The sequence below is a fragment of the Mastomys coucha genome, unplaced genomic scaffold, assembly GCF_008632895.1.
Source record: "Mastomys coucha isolate ucsf_1 unplaced genomic scaffold, UCSF_Mcou_1 pScaffold6, whole genome shotgun sequence".
Taxonomy (NCBI): domain Eukaryota; kingdom Metazoa; phylum Chordata; class Mammalia; order Rodentia; family Muridae; genus Mastomys; species Mastomys coucha.
The window spans coordinates 39,170,032-39,184,857 of record NW_022196912.1 but is presented as its reverse complement, the minus strand read 5'-3'; the positions used below and the strand labels follow the sequence as shown (position 1 = coordinate 39,184,857).

At 44.0% G+C, this 14,826-nt stretch overlaps 2 protein-coding genes across 6 annotated transcripts in view; one reads left to right on the top strand and one right to left on the bottom strand.

Moving 5' to 3' along the window:
• Nol10 (nucleolar protein 10) overlaps positions 1–2,809 on the bottom strand; it is an 82,591-nt gene extending 79,782 nt beyond the window's left edge. Inside the window, exons 1-2 of the mRNA XM_031357381.1 lie at positions 2,631–2,809; positions 443–488 (exon numbers count right to left, since the gene is read on the bottom strand). Of these exons, the coding sequence (XP_031213241.1) occupies positions 443–488; positions 2,631–2,696 (112 nt within the window). The 5' untranslated portion in view covers positions 2,697–2,809. The remainder of the gene's footprint in view (positions 1–442; positions 489–2,630) is intronic.
• A 19-nt stretch (positions 2,810–2,828) lies between these two features.
• Atp6v1c2 (ATPase H+ transporting V1 subunit C2) overlaps positions 2,829–14,826 on the top strand; it is a 62,781-nt gene continuing 50,783 nt past the window's right edge. For 3 of the 5 annotated variants that reach the window (XM_031357393.1, XM_031357388.1, XM_031357392.1), the window contains exon 1: positions 2,830–2,978. The gene's annotated coding sequence lies outside the window, so the exon portion shown is untranslated. Of the gene's footprint in view, positions 2,979–14,826 lie in introns of all 5 variants that reach the window. The other 2 variants (XM_031357391.1, XM_031357384.1) reach the window with 1 other exon arrangement.

Below are 14,826 nucleotides of genomic sequence, written 5' to 3'. Positions count from 1 at the left end.
CTGGGATAAACATGCTGAAATTGCTGCCATCTTGCCATGTCATGAGTACTGAAGTCTGTGCCTCTAACCCAGGAGCCTTGCTGCCATCCATAAAAGAGGGAGAAGCTACCTCACTAACCTTTTTTTTTTCTTTTTTTGTTTTTTCGAGACAGGGTTTCTCTGTGTGGCCCTGGCTGTCCTAGAACTCACTCTGTAGACCAGGCTGGCCTTGAACTTAGAAATCCACCTGCCTCTGCCTCCTGAGTGCTGGGATTAAAGGCACCACTGCCCAGCAAGCTCATTAACTTGAAAGGGAGATACCACACCTCCAGGAAGACAGTAGCCAACAATGTTAAAGAGAGAAGGCAAAAAGCTTATTTGCCACACTCCATGCTTGAGAGCCAGAGAGCTGAGGACACTGTCCCATAGTCAGCCGACAAGCTGGAGCACCCTGCATACTCACCGACATCCTTCTTCTGCAGTGCTCTCTTCTTCCTGTCAGAAAGCCACTACAAGAAAACAGACTGCGCTTTAAAACTCACCTAAATTATCTTCTACTTGCAAAATAATGTTCATTTGAGAAAATGTAAGCTTACAGGAAATAATAAAATGAAAAGTGGGACTATTCTATAACCTTAACTTCATGGTAACATATATTCTGGATATTTATTTATTTATTTATTTTGGTTTTTTCGAGACAGGGTTTCTCTGTGTAGCCCTGGCTGTCCTGGAACTCATTCTGTAGACCAGGCTGTCCTCGAACTCAGAAATCCACCTGTCTCTGCCTCCCAAGTGCTGGGATTAATTGAGATTAAAGGCGTGTGCCACCACTGCCCGGCCAATTTATTTATTTTTTTAAGGTATATAAGTGCTCTGTCTGCATATATGCCTCCATACTAGAAGAGGGCATCAGATCCCAGAATAGAGTGTTGCAACCACCATGTGGTTGCTGGGAATTGAACTCAGGATCTCTGGAAGAACAGAAAGTGCTCTTAACCACTGAGTCATCTTCCCAGCTTTTTTTTTTTTTTTTTTAAGACTAATTTATTTTTTATATGTGAGTACATTGTTGCTGTCTTCAGACCAGAAGAGGGCATCAGATTCCATTACAGATGGTTGTGAACTACTATGTGGTTACTAGGAATTGAACTCAGGACCTCAGGAAGAGCAGTCAGTGCTCTTAACCACTGAGTCATCTCTCAGCCCTCATATTCTGGATTAAAAGAAAAAAAGATTTACATATAAAGATTTACATATACTAAACAATTTTTAAAACATCTGTTTTACAAGGTATTTAAAAAGAATAAAATTAATCCATCTAAGCTAAGAGAATGCAAACTCTGCAAAATGATGGGTTTTAATTTCTATATACAGTGAATACCCCTAATGTGTGTGCATATTCCTGTGCTAAGACAGAGTCACACAACGTAGTTCTGAACACAAGCTCACAATTATCCTGTCTCAGCGCCCCAAGCACTGGGATTATAAATGTGCCTCTTTGCCAACCAAATGTATTTCTTACAAAGAACAGGAACAGACCTATGACTGGCCTAGTAGACAACCCTGGATAAGAAGTGGGTTTTTTTACCAGCACATTCACTGAAAGCTGGTTTTCTTCTACAGGCAACAGTTGAATGACCAGCAACAAAAGCACTTGTCAGTTATTGTAGCACTGAGTGGATGGGTCTCTGCTGGGACAATTTTGCTTCCCAGAAGGCTTACGGCAAGTCTTTAAGTTTTAGTCTGTCATTAGAATTTGGTAGGTGTAATCTTAGTATCTTGTAGGTATGGACCAGGGATGCTAGCAAACATATAAAACAGCACCAGCAACAAAGAATTGTCCAGCTTAAAATGTCAATAAATTTAAGGTTAAATGCCTCCCAAAAGTGGGGAAAAAATCATTTCTAAGAGGGAAAAGCCAATGTACTATTCTTACTAGTCATGCCAAAATAACCCTGAGAAGTCTCTAGACATTTGGACTCACCTCTCCAGACCCTAAGTGTACACTGAGGCAGTCTCATTTGGAACAGGGTGATACTTTAAAGACACTAGGGTTGAGCCACAGTTTTCCTCCTCTCTGCAGAAAGTGAGCTGCCTACAGACTGTGACTGTATTGCTCGGACTGTATTTCAGGCAAAAATGTCTCAATTAAAGGATGTGAGAGTAGTTTCTAGACAGTCAGCATGTTCTTACACATGAACCTAACACAGGCAAAACAAAGGTATTGTTTTAGCGTTTCTATGCTGTGACCAAACGCATCTTGGGGAGGAAAGAATTTATTTCAGCCACACTTCTCTACATTATGGTCCATCACTGAGGGAACTCAAGACAGAAACTCAGAGCAAGAACCTGGAAGTAGTTGCTTATGCAAAGGCCATGGAGCAGTACTATGGAACCCGGGGCCATCAGCCCAGGAATCGCACTACCCACCATGGGCTGAACCCTTCCCCAGCAATCATTAATTAAGAAAGAGTCCTACAGTTAGATCTTAAGGAGGCATTTTCTCAACCGAAGTTCCCTCTTTTCAGTCAACTCTACCTTCTGTCAAGTAGACGTAAAACCAGCCACCACAGTCAGCCAATGGTAAGCTGGAGATATATGTCACTAGGGCGATGAAAGGAGAGGCGGCGGCGTGGGGGATGAGGACTTACCTCGGGAAGAGACTTGCCACAACTGAGGCTGTAAATCTTCACTTCGTTGAGGCTGGAGACCTGCATGGCAGCGCGGAGCAGCGGGAACCCAGCACACAGTCACAGAACGCCCTCCCACCCGAATACTCCAGGATCCAAATCCCAGGCGAACCGGCACAACGTGCATGAATTGGCGCGAGTCGATGACGCACTTCCTGGCCCCGGAAGTGCGCGCTCGCTCACTTGGACGCCCTAGGGCGGAGGCAGTAGAGACAAGCTGAGCGGGTCCGGAGAGACATGCAGTGGCTCTGGGGTTGGAAAAAGCGAAAATGAAAAGAGAAATCGTACGAGAAAGCATGAGATGGGGAAGTGAGTTTGAACCCGATATCGTTTGAGACTAGAATGTGACAGTTATAACCACATCATTTTAAGTTCGTAAATTGTACTGCTCTTTGAGTACAGGCTGCCTATGTTGTCCACATCTGAGGACTTGGGATGATTTTATAACAGCAGAGGCTGTCTGCTAGAGAGGACCCTCTCCAGTCTTTCTCTGTATCTTCTTCCAAATACATTATGAAAAGACAAATCTGGGAAAAAGAGAATGGTTAAGTAATGCTTTCTCCAAAGTCATGTGAAATCACTATCAAACCCTGGCTCCAGTCTTGAATCTTTGGTAGGCACTTACGCGCTCATAGTCAGGGGCCCCTCAAGTCTTCTGCAACGGTCGAGTGCTTTCATCTTCATTTGCCCCTGGGACGTGGCTCACTAGTTCCTGGTGGCTTTTCGGAAGCTGCCTGTACTCTCGTGGAAGCCTTTTCTTTCTGAGCAAAGCAGAGCTGCTACAGGATTTCTCTGTGCTGCTTCTCCATCAAAGTAGTTTTGGCACATGCGCTGGGATCCCAGTTCTTAAGATGGTGCCATGTAGACAACACTTAGACCACCTCGTGCTTCAGTTGCAGGTCCCTGTCAGCCCCTTAAAGTTCAAACAGCTGCTTCAACTCCTTTATGGGACGACTGATCTTTCCTGTGGGATCACCCATAGATGTGCTCAAGAATTTTTGACTTAGGTGATTGAGACAGAGTACCCTCTTACGCTTGTATTCTTCCAAATTAGACTGGGGAATTGCCAATTCCCAAGCTAGGCATAGTGACCCCCACCTAAAATTCTAGTGTCTGAAAGGCTGAGACTGGAGAATTACCAAGGCCAGCCTGAGTTACAGTCTCAACAAAATAAGTTTATAAGGGTTGGAATCCCAAAACTTAGCATGTAATACCTCAACTCAATCAAAGGTCATTTTACGCGTTCAAAACTAGAAAATTCTCTGGCCTCCAGACCCTAGTTGTGGATCTACTTATCACCACAATTGCTTGCCAGCACCATGACTTCCTACATCTATAACCAGCTTCCTTAATTCAGTGTCCCACCATGCTCTTTTTATTAGTTCATTGCTGTCTTCGTAGCCACCTTGGCTAAATCTGTAGAGTATCCCATTTCTGCCTCTGGTTCCCATATTGAAAATCTAAACCTTGTCATCTCTGTAATATTAAAAAAGGAAGAGTGAAAAAGGCTGGGTATGGTGCTGTGTGCATCTAGTCTCAGCACTTCAGAGAAGGCAAAAGGATGAGATGTTGAAGATAGTACCTATATAGTGAATTCAAGGCCATCCCAGGCAGAGGGCTCAGTAGGTAAAGGTGCTTGACACCATGCCTGATGCCCTGAGTCCTTGGAACCCACATGACAGAAGTAGAGGACAGGCTTCTGCCAATTGTTCTCCAGCCTCCATATGCCCTCAGTGGCATGTCCTTGTCCATAGACAGATAAATAAATAAATATATAAACATTTTAAAAAGTGAAGCAAGAATATTGGCCAGTTTATTGATGTGTTCTATTTCTAACATTGTAGTTAAAGGTTGTTTCTTGTAGCCCCTAGATGTTTGAGCACTTGGTGTCATTCTGTATTTGAAGGTTGGCTGCTCTGGACTTCAGAATACCTCCCATACCCTTATACCCAAGATCTACCTGTTTACCAAGACTCACCTGTTAAATATTTTGCTCATTTTTCTGTGCTGTATAAATGTCACTAATAACAGATTTTTTTCTCTCTCTCTGACTGGTCTGTTTTTATGAGCAAAATGTGCAATTATTTAAAATAGCCTACAAATTTGATAGTATTGAGCCAATTGTGATGCTGTTGTTTCTAAACTTAGTTTTTTTCTATGGGTACTATAGTTCCCTTAAGATGGCAGTCCATTTGAGGTTAATGACACTCATTTTATTTTGTTTTTATTATTTTAAATTGTGTGTGTATGTATGTATTTGCACAGGAGTGCAGGTACCTACATCCAAAGACATTGGATCCCATGGAGCTGAAGTTGCAGGTGGTTGTAAGGGTGCTGGGGACCAAAGCTTGAGTCCTCTGGAAGAGCAGTAAATGCTCTTAACCATTGAGCCATTTCTCCCAACTCCAAAACCTGTCATTTTTTAAAGAACCCACAAGTTTTTATTCATCCTAGGATGGGTCTACTTTTATGTATTTGTCATTAAATATTAAATAATAGAGCCTCTATATGTTGCCCAGAATCCCTCCAGACACATGTGTACCCACCCCCACACAGAATAAATAATGTAAAGAATTGTCTTAATTTTAAGTTGGAGCCAGCTTGGAGGAGTAGGTCACTGGGGGCATGCCTATGGAAGCTCTCTCTCCTTCTTCTTCCTCTTTCTCCCTCCTCTTTCTCCTTTTTTCTATCTCATTCTTCCTGACAGCTTGAGGCACATTCCCCTTCTGGGCTACATGTTCCTGCCACCATGGAGCCTTGCAGCCATGGGACCCACACCTCTGAAAATAAGAACAGTGTAAACCTGTCCTGTTTTCAAGTTGCTTTCTTAGATGTTTAGTCACCACTGTAGAAAGCTGACTAGCAACACCCCCCTCTCTCCCAGACCCCTTCCTCTAATACAATCAATCCCCTTGAGGTGTAGGATTTCAACATACAAATCTGAGGGAAGAGACACATACAGAACATAGCACTCTTTTCTGAGAATTTATTTCAGTGGTACAGTACTTGCCTGCAAGCTCAAGGCTGTGGGTGTGATTCCCAGCACACACACACACACATAAAAAGAAGGGGGAAAAGTCATCCTGACCCATAGTCCTTCAGCGTTCGATACACTTTAGCCTGTGTTGATACCACACAATTCCACAAAGATGGTTTTTATTTCAAACACATCCACTTGTCTCTCCAACAAGAACAACACATTGAGAGTGAGCAGCTGCACACAAGAGAACACAGGCTTTGCTTCAACATGAGCAAAGTCTCTGCACACTCATCCCCAAAGGTCTGACCTACTTCGCACAGCAGACAGCTGCTGAGGAAGTAGCTGGATTCAGAGAGTGGCTGCTCCAGTGCTTGCAGCATCTTGTCTAACAAGGCACCCAGTCATCCCGTGGGGGCGGGGGGAGCAGTGAACTTTGATGAGGGGCTGTGGAACACACACTTCTGAGCTAGACTGCTTGGGCTTCACTGCTGGCTCTAACATGTGCTGCTGCGTAGTGAGAGTTAGCCCCCTGCCTCTGGTTCCTCCTTTGAGAAAATAAGGCTTGAAACTGTGCCTACTGCAGCTGGCTGTTGTGAAAGTTAAGGGCTGCAAATCACTGATTTCAGAATGTCTGCCACTCAGACCAGGCTGGCCTTGGACTCAGACATCCATCTGCCTCAAATTCTTGAATACTGCGATTAAAAGCATGTGCCACCACACCAGGCTTGAGCTGTTGATTTGTAGAACCCTTTGACAGAGGGCCAGAGAAGTAGCTCATAGGGTAGAGGTGCTTGCTACTAAGCTAACGACCTTGAGTTTGATCCCCAGCTGGGAGGGATAAACTGAGCCCAACAAAGTATCCTCTGACCCCACAGATCTGTCTCTCCCTTTCTTTATCTTAAAATGCTTTAATATGTATTTAAAAGAGCCCTTTGGCTAAAAAGTGTCAGATATTCACTGAGAACAAGTGTAAGCTAACTAATTTCATCTGGGAACTACAATCTAGCCACAAGACTGCTCTTCCCAGTCCTGATCCCTGTCTTTATGATGAAATTGATGCCTGATACTGTGACTATATTTGAATTCATTCCCTCAAAACTTGCAGAGCCTGAGCACAGAGGGTCACTGCCTGTTTTGCACAGCCCAGGAGATGACCTCTAATAGCCATACTTTGGGTTTTGAATGAGTGAGCTTATTAAATATAAAGTAAGTAAAAATAAAACAACAAATAGCAAGTAGCAGACAAAAGAGCAGACAAGCAAGAAGACATCAAATTGGGTGTTAAAAACACCGAGATGACTGGAGCGGCCCAGTTGGGAGAACAATGTGTTACATTATCGGGGATCCCCACCATGTTTGTGAACTTATAAACATCCAACAGAAGTCAACTATGAAGGGTAAGGGAGTCAGCTGGAGTTTCCCATTGAACTCACCATGGATGAGCTCTGGGCCCTTTTTCCCACTGTAGATGAGCTAAACAACAGTAACCTCTGTTGGAGATACTTTACCTTGTAGCTGTTCTCAACTATACAAATTCCTTAAACTATTTTATTTTATTTTTTTAGTTATGGTTGTGTCTGTATTTAGGTGTGTGCATGTGAATATTAGTGAAGAGTAGAGGTGTTGGATCTTGCAGGACTGGAGTCATAGGCAGTTGTAAGCTGCCCAATGTGGGTGCTTGAATCCAATCCCAGGTCCACTGCAACAACAATTTGTACTCTTAATGGCTGAATCCTCTTTCCAGCCTGATAAGATGTTTTAAATTCTCTTAGGTGCTTGTTTTTCTCATCTTCTACCCCCTTACAGAGTCAGGTGGTCAGCCTGACCCAGGACACCAAGTTTTGGTGGAGACAAGTTTTGCTCCCAGGGTGAGCTGTCAATAAATGTAAACATTGATTGGCAATTTAACAGTGTAATGTGCACAACACTGGTACATGGTTACCATTTAACTCTGGTGGTCAGATATGAGTAACTGGACCACAATACTGTGGATGTTTAACTTAACCAGACTAATCATAGTGAACAGGCTATGACAAAAGACAAAATATACAAAAGTTCAAGAACACAGCTTTTGTGGATGTTTTCGTCAGGCAGAGATGATAACAAGGGCCTACTACACATGGCTTAGCACTTCCCCATCACTATTGCTGTAACAAGAGATGATAGCCAGTGGTCATTAGAAGATTTGTTTAAAAAAATGAATAAGATATATCAAGACTGGGGCCCAAGAGATGGGGCAGCAGTTAAGAGCACCAACAGCACACTCCTGAGGACCAGAGTTTCTATCTCGCACCTGTAAAACAAACCTTGTGTCCTGTAGAGACCTATAACTCTGATCCCAAGGGATCCAGCGCCTTCTCCTGATATCCATGTGCTCACAGACCTGCCCGCCTGCACAAACACATATACATGCATTCACACTGAGACATATGTAAATAAATGAAAATAAATTGGGAAAAGTGTGTTGAGACTAGGGAAAATATTTACAAAATACATCTAACAGACTAGTGTTTGGGACCCATGAAGAGCCCTTAGCCAGGCATGGTGGTGTACCCATGTAATCCCAGCCCCAGGGAGGCTAAAGATTCTGAGTCCGTAGCTAGTTTAGGTCACCTGGGAAGACTGCAGAAACAGTTCTACTGCTCTTCTGTTCCCAGCAACTGCATATGGCAGCTCACGACTGGAACCCCAGCTCCAGGGGATCTGATGTCCTCTCCTGGCCTCTAAGGGAAACCTAAGCACACTTTTCTTCTACACAGACACACAGCATACAAAAATTAAAGATAAAATTAGCTGGCTATGGTAGTACATACCTTTAATCCAGTACTCAGGAGTCAGAGCTAGACAAATTTCTGAGTTTGAGGCCAGCCTGGTCTACAGAGTGAGTTCTAGAACAGCCAGGGCTATACAGAGAAACCCTGTCTCAAGGTGTGTGTGTAGGTGGGTCTGTGGGGGAAATAAATTTTTAAAATTTTTAATTAAAAAACAAAAGCCAGCCTTGACCACATAGACTCTCCCCTCCCATAACCCAAACAATTCAGGAAGCTGGAGCAGGAGAATTGCACGTTTTAGGCCAAACTGATACACACACACACACACACACACACACACACACACACACACACACACACCAGTCATAAGTTCAAGGCCAACCTAGGTAACCTAAGGAGATACTGTCTCAATACTGTAAAATATAAGATTAAAATGGCTATAATTGTTGGTAGAATACTTACCTACTATATATAAGATCTTGGGCTCAATCTCCAAGACTGTAAAGGAAACAAATATAACTTCTAATCAAAACCAAACAGAACTCCTGGTACTCAATAAAGATAAAGCAATCTAATAAAATATATGATAGTATTTTTATGACCTATAAAAACATGTGGATGTCGGCTACATGAGTAGTCATCAGGAAAGTAGGCACCAAACAGTGTACATAAATATCTGGTTGTTTAAAATAAAAAATTTCTGGGCCAATGAGAGGGTTCAATGGATAAAGGTATTGCTGCCAGCATCGACCACCTGGATTTAATCCGTAGAACCCACACAAAAGTAGAAAGAGAACTGACTTCCACAGATTTGCCCTCTAACTTCCACATGATAGTGGCATGTATGCCCTACTTCACACACATAAAACATGAACACATCACATATACACAATAGTAATAACATTAAATTAAATATTTTTAATTCCAGGAAACCACTGTTCTGATGTTTGTTGCACTGCTAGGGATCAAGTACAGGGCTTTGGCCTGACATGATAGCTGGTGTCTATAATATCAACTGAGGCAAGAGGATTAGGAATTCAAGATCATCTGCTGTGTAACACTTTAAAGGCCAGCCTGGTCTACCTTAGACCATGTCTCAAACAAAACAGGTCTGGAGAGGAGAGATGGCTTAGTGGTTAAGAATACTTGCTGCTCTAGTAAAGGACCCAGGTTTAGATCCTCAGCACTCACGTGGAGGCTTCTAATTGTCCTTAACTCCAGTCCAGGGTTTCTAGCCCCTTCTTTTAACCTCCTTGGGCACCAGGCATGCAATATGCATATGTGCATGTAGGCAGAAGGCTCATGCTCATAAAAACATAAGCCAGTTTAAAAAAAAAATAACCCCAGCCAGGCGATGGTGGTACAAGTCTTTAATCCTAGCACTCAGGAGGCAGGCAGATCTCTTAGTTCGAGGCAAGCATGTTCTACAGAGCAAGTTCCAGGACAGGCAGGGCTACACTGAGAAATCCTATCTTGAAAAATCAAAAACCCAAATGAATAAAGAAACAACCAAAAACCTCCAGTTGTAGGAGGCCACTGTTCTGTTGTTGTCATGATGAGATCAAACCTGGGGCCTCATGACTCATGCCTGTAATCATACCAGTATTTAGTAAATGGGGGCAAGAAGGTCTGGAGTTCTAGAAATTGTTATGTTCAAATCCGAAATATCCTCCCGGATAGGCATGTGGTTTGACATTAGTCCGTAGCTTGTGCCATTAGTTTTGCAACCTTTAGGGTGTGTGAACTGACTGGCAGGTGTGGGTCACTGCAGCCTGGGCTTTGAAAGTTGTCCTTGCTCTGATTGGACCTGTGCCTGGTTCTAGTCAGCTCATTAGGCTTCCTGGTCCTCACAACAAGAAAGAAACCTCGGGGTTGGAGAGATGGCTGGGTGGTTAAGAGCACTTGTAGCCCTTGCAGAGGACCACATTTGTTTGCCAGCATCCATATAATGGCCCACATTTGTGACTCCAGTTCCAGGGGATACAACACCCTCTTCTGATCTCCTCAGACACTGCATGCATGTGCTTTACTGATATCAGTGCAGGCAGAGCACTCAGACACATTAAAAAATAAAATAAAAATAATTGTAAAAAGAAGACCTCCACCACAGACTCCCACTACCTCCCAGGCATGCTGCCATGCCTTCTGCACAATTATAGACTAAATCTCTGAAATTGTCAGCTCTTTCTCCTTTTTAAAGTTCTTTTCAACCCTTTTCTTATGTATATGATAACCACTGACTACATCCCTTAATTCTGCCCCTTGATCGTGATTATGCATGTGTTTACTGCCTCTCCCATTAAGAGGTCATTGCCCAGATCAGGGCCTGTGTTGCCAATAACTGTGTTCCCACAGTCTCAGTACTGATCCAAAGCAAGTGTGCAGCATGTATTTGCTGAATGCATGAATGGCCAAGTAGCCAAAGGAAAGGGACAGCCAGGGAAAGGTCATGTGCCAATAGCGGGGCCAGAGCTCTAAATAAGAGGCCCTTACTAAACCAAGGCAGGGTGACTAGCAGAGGAGGTGGATGCATGGAATCCACATACTGAGGGTGGTTCAGCCAGCCACAGCCACAGCCAGCTGGAAGAGACAAGCAGGAGGTGACAGAATGCAGACTGTGTATGAAGGATAAGAGGAGGTGCAGTCAGACAAGCAGAGTGGGAGGAGCAGCAGGTTGTGGTGAGAGAGTGGGATACTGGAATTCAAGATTTCAGAGGTGGAGCAGTTTCAGCTGCTGATGAGGCACAGGGTGTGGCTACAAGGAGTGGGCAGCCTACAGGACAGGAGGAAAAGGTCTTGGAGAACGCAGCTCAAATGTAGAGGGGCCAGGTGTTTTTTGTGTGAGCACACAGCCTCCCTTTCTTGGGCTGGAGAGAAATAATTGATTAATGCCAGATACCTGAGTCTACAGAAAGAGTAAGTGACTGGATGAAAGATTTCCTTCATTCATTAACCATTTCTTCATCCAGAAAACATGTATTTTTTATTAACATCAGCCCATAGTGAACCAGGCAGCCTTGGATCTAGTCTGTGTAAGTTCCCTGTGCACTTGTCTTTGTAGAGACACACTGGCTTTCTCTCATCCCTTCCTAGCAGGAACAAAGCGAATAAGGAGATGGCAGGATTCTTGCCAAGCAGGGCCTTCTGTGTGGTCCTGGAAGGAATCATGGTGGTCTGGTTATGAGGTGAGATGGGGCCAGGATGTGTGTCCCCACGGAGCTTAGGCAATGCCTCACCAGGAAGCAGAGGCAGGTGGGAGATAGAGTGGAGTCTACCTGCCTTGGAAGTTGGTCCTTAGAGCCCTGGTCTTGGGATAGCACCCTGGGAAGAATGAATGGGACAAAGGTGGGGATGACTGGAAACCAAGGGACTGGACAAGTCTAGGGAACATCCCCAAACATATTCCATGCCTTTGGAGCTAAAGGCTTAGGGTCAGAACCAGCCTGATCCTAAACACTTTTTATTCCTACAGCAGAGCTTTCCTGTTTCACTGACATCCAGTAGTCTATTTTGTATGTTGGTGTGCTTTGAACAGCCACCTGCCCACACCCACTGCAAAGAATAAAAGACAGTTCCTCTCCTCTCGCTCTCTCTCTCTCTCTCTCTCTCTCTCTCAGTCAATCAAAACAAGAACTTCAATGTGTGCTAGGTAAGAGCATTCTGCCACAGAGCTATATCCCCAGCTCTCATAAAAATTTTAGGGATTTGCTTTTTGTTTTGTGGGGTTTTTGTTTATTTGTTTTTGAGACAAGGTTTTCCTGTGTAGCTTTGGCTGGCCTTGAACTCTATGCACCCCCCTTCCTCAGCCTTCTGAATGCTGGGATTACAGTTATATCTAACTGTATCTAAAGTTCAGTTATCAGTTTTCATTTTCTGAAAGGATACCCTGAAAAGAGAGAAGCTGCAGTCCACAGCACCCGTGCACCAGGTTGCCACTCTAAGTGAATTAACTGAGAAGAGAGGCTCTCACCTTAGATAAATGCTCACAGTGAGTCCAGCAATTCTAAAGGTGATCTAGGAAATGTCTTTAAGGAAATAGTGAGAGAGTTGGAGAAATGGTTCTGTCTATAAGTGCTTGTTCTGCATTGTAAAAAGCTGATTACACGTGCCTGTAATCCCGGCACTGGGAAGGCAAATGGGAGGATTCTGGGCACCATAGCCAGTCAATATAGCTGCTTTGGCCAGCTCCAGATTTCAGGGGTAATCAGGAGCAATCCAGGAGGACACTTGACATTGTCCTCTGATTTCCAAACAAATGTATGCCACATATGAACAGAGAGACAGAGACAGAAGAATCTTATCCAGCACCCTAAGGAACTGCCTGAGTTGTCCTCCCAAGGTGCTGCGGTGAGGTGGTGTGGCCTCCCCCTCAGTGGAATAGAAGGACAAGGATGACAGGACCTGCCACCTCCTCCCCTCCTATGGTTCTTGGCCTCTGTCCATAGATTTCCTCCCATTGGGCTTTGGCCAAGTAGATGTCTCCTTCCATTAAGCCAGGTGGAAAAACCCACAGTGTGCACCTTTCTGGAGAGCCTGCTCCATGTGAGATGCTGTGACAACCCCAGGGCACAGGGACAATTCAGAAACAGGATTGGAAGGAGCTGTGTGGCCATTAGGGCTGGCTGCAGGGAGGAAACTAGAAAGAGAACAGGAGGGCCCCAGTGGCCAGGTTTAGCTGAAGTATCAGCACCTTCATGCTGACTGACTATCTGCTCTCTAGAAATGTTGGCCATCTATTTGGAGAATATAATATTCCTGACCTCTGCAGTTATTAGTATCAGTGTGTTCCCAGAACCTTTGTTCCAGCAATGTTTATTAGTGTCTTAGTTAGGGCTCCTGTTACTGCAGTGAAACACCATTACCAAAAGCAAGTTGGGGAGGAAAGGGCTTTCTTTGGCGTCTTGAGGTTTCTATTGCTTTGACGAGGCACCATGGCCAAAGCAACTCTTATAAAGAAAAACATTTGCTGGCTTATAGTTTCAGAGGCTTAGTCTATTGTCAGCATGGCAGGAAGCATGGCAGCCTATGGGCAGACGTGGTGCTGGAGAAGGAACTGAGTTCTATATCTTGATCTGAGGGCAGCCAGGAGGAGGCTGTCTTCCACACTAGGCGAAGCCCACCTCCACAGTGACACACTTCCTTCAACAAGGCCACACCCACTTCAATAAGACCACACCTCCTAACAGTGCCACTCCCTATGGCCAAGCATTTTTACATGAATTCATGGGGCTAAACCAATTCAAACCACCACACTTAGCTTATACATCCATAACATAGTCCATCAAGCAGGGCAGGAACATAAAGGCAGGAGCTGATGCAGAGGCCATGGAGGAGTACTGCTTACTGGCTTGTTTAGCCTGTTCTCTTCTAGAACCCAGACCACCAGACTACCAGACTAGAGATGACAACACCCACCATGGGCTGAGCCCTCCCCGCATCAATCACTAATTAAGAAAATGCCCTACAGCTGGATCTTATAGACGCATTTTTCTCAATTGAGGTTCCCTCCTTTCAGATGACTCTAGCTTGTGTCAAGTTGACATAAAGCCAGCCAATACAGTCAACCATGGTAAATTAAAGATATATCATTAGAGTGGTGAGTAATATAGACTTATTAATTGATTAATTTATATAGTTATTAAATCATTCAATATTACACTGTTTAGCAAAACAGCACAAGAATTTAATCATTAAGCAAATGTATACTGTTTACTGGCTTTGTGCCAGGCATGGTAATGACCTAACTAGGCAAGACTGATATCAGTGATGCGAGATCAGTGGCCATGTGGTTCTCATTACGCTACCTTATTTCCTTGAGGCAGGGTCTCTCACTGAACCTTGAGCTAAATTAGCAAATGCCAGATGATTTTCCTGTGCACCCCCAGAACTAGGGTTACAGATGTTCAGCCACTCCTAGCTTTCTACATGGGCACTGGAGATTTGAACTTGGGTTTTCATGCTTATGCAGCCATCAAGCCTTCTCCTCATCCTCCAACAAACATTTCTGAATGAAGTCCTTTTTATCTTTATTCTGTTGTTTATGAATGCTAGGGTCATATTGAAACTATTTCCTAATTCAAAGTCACAAATATTTATTTCTATAACTTTGGGTAAGAGTGTTATTATTGTACTCTAACAACTCAACTTATGATTATAGTGACAGGGTCTACTGTGACTTAGAGTTGGTAATCAAAGTCCTCTACTGAAGATGGAGAAGAGGTGTGATATACATGAGAAGATGAGGGGAGAGGAGAGAGGAGAAGAGATGCTTTGGAGGGCAGAAATAGATTGGGTCAGAGAAATTCTGTGTAACTTGTTTATGAACTGTATCAAAAGCTGGACATAGCTGGGCGGTGGTGGCGCACGCCTTTAATCCCAGCACTTGGGAGGCAGAGGCAGGCGGATT